This window comes from Mandrillus leucophaeus, unplaced genomic scaffold, assembly GCF_000951045.1.
Source record: "Mandrillus leucophaeus isolate KB7577 unplaced genomic scaffold, Mleu.le_1.0 Scaffold264, whole genome shotgun sequence".
In the NCBI taxonomy this organism is placed as follows: Eukaryota; Metazoa; Chordata; class Mammalia; order Primates; family Cercopithecidae; genus Mandrillus; species Mandrillus leucophaeus.
Window position 1 is genome coordinate 1874472 of NW_012102743.1, and position 1374 is coordinate 1875845.

Below are 1374 nucleotides of genomic sequence, written 5' to 3' on the forward strand. Positions count from 1 at the left end.
AAAAATTAGCCAAGTGTGGTAACGCACGCCTGTAATCCCAGCTACTGGGGGGGCTGAAGCAGAAGAATTGCTTGAACCCATGGGGCAGAGGTTGCAGTGAGCTGAGATCACGCCACTGTACTCCAGCCTGGGTGACAGAGCAAGACTCTGTCTCAAAAAATTAATTAGTTAATTAATTAATTAAAAACTTACCTGAAATAAAATTAAACAGATTTCCAGATTTGCTGTTTTGTCATTAAAGATCTTTATGTACAGCACTCACATCTATAATCCTAGCACTCTGGAAGGCTGAGGCAGGCAGACCACTTGAGCCCAGGAGTTTTAGACCAGCCTGGGCTACATGGCAAAACTCCCATCTCTACAAAAATATTAGCTGGGCATGGTGGCATGCAACTGTAGTCTCTGCTACTTGGGAGGCTGAGGTGGGAAGATCACCTGAGCCTGAGTAGGTTGAGGCCTGTAGGTATAGGTCTAGCCACTGTACAACGGCCTGGGTGACTGAGTGAGATACCATCTCAAAAAAAAAAAAAAATCTTTATGTAACTGAGGTGATACAATCAACTAAACAACTGGTGCAGCTGTCTGTACTTTCATTAAAAACACAGCCAACATGGCTCTATAAAATGGAGTGTGTATGAAGAGGAGTTTGACAATAGAACTTCTGGAAATATGTGAAAATCTGATCAATGAACAAGCATTCTTAGTAGTTTTGTGCAAACCATAAAGTCTTGTTTCTTTCCTACCTACTATTAGTTCCAGTTTATAAAGACCTGCTTATAAAAAATAAATAACACAATAATAATTACATACAACATTTTCAACAAGCATACCTCACTGAATTGCTGGAACAAGACAGATGACAAAAAATCCTGAGGATGTAAGTCAACAGGAGGCCCCGTCCAGTTGCTCTGAACAAAAAGTTGCAAACTGCTCACACCAAGTAGAAATATCAACTGTTGTCTGCATATAAGAATGGTTAAAGAAATAAATATGAACTACTATCACTGTATAATCTCAAACACACTATTCCATTTCAGTTTTATTAAGAAAATAATATCTATCAACATTTATTGAGACTACCCCAGAGTATTACCAAAAAAAAAAAAAAATTTCTAAAACTTAAAACAATTTAGGTTAGCTAGGCACAGTGGCTCACGCCTATAATTCCAATATTTTGGAAGGCCACGGTAGGAGGATTATTTGAAACCAGGAGTTCAAAACAAGCCTGAGAAACATAGTGAGACCCTGTCTCTACCAAAAATTAAGAAGTTAGCCAGGGCCAGGTGCGGTGGCTCACGCCTGTAATCCCAGCACTTTGGGAGGCCAAGGCGGGTGGATCACGAGGTCAGGAGATCGAGACCATCCTGGCTAACA

General features: G+C 40.2%; 1 protein-coding gene across 2 annotated transcripts in view; it reads right to left on the reverse strand.

The window, feature by feature from the left end:
• The window catches only part of TTC27 (tetratricopeptide repeat domain 27), a 230546-nt gene that overhangs the window by 216538 nt on the left and 12634 nt on the right, over window positions 1-1374 (reverse strand). For both annotated transcript variants that reach the window (XM_011984236.1, XM_011984237.1), the window contains exon 3: window positions 831-960. In XM_011984236.1, the coding sequence (XP_011839626.1) occupies window positions 831-960 (130 nt within the window). The remainder of the gene's footprint in view (window positions 1-830; window positions 961-1374) is intronic.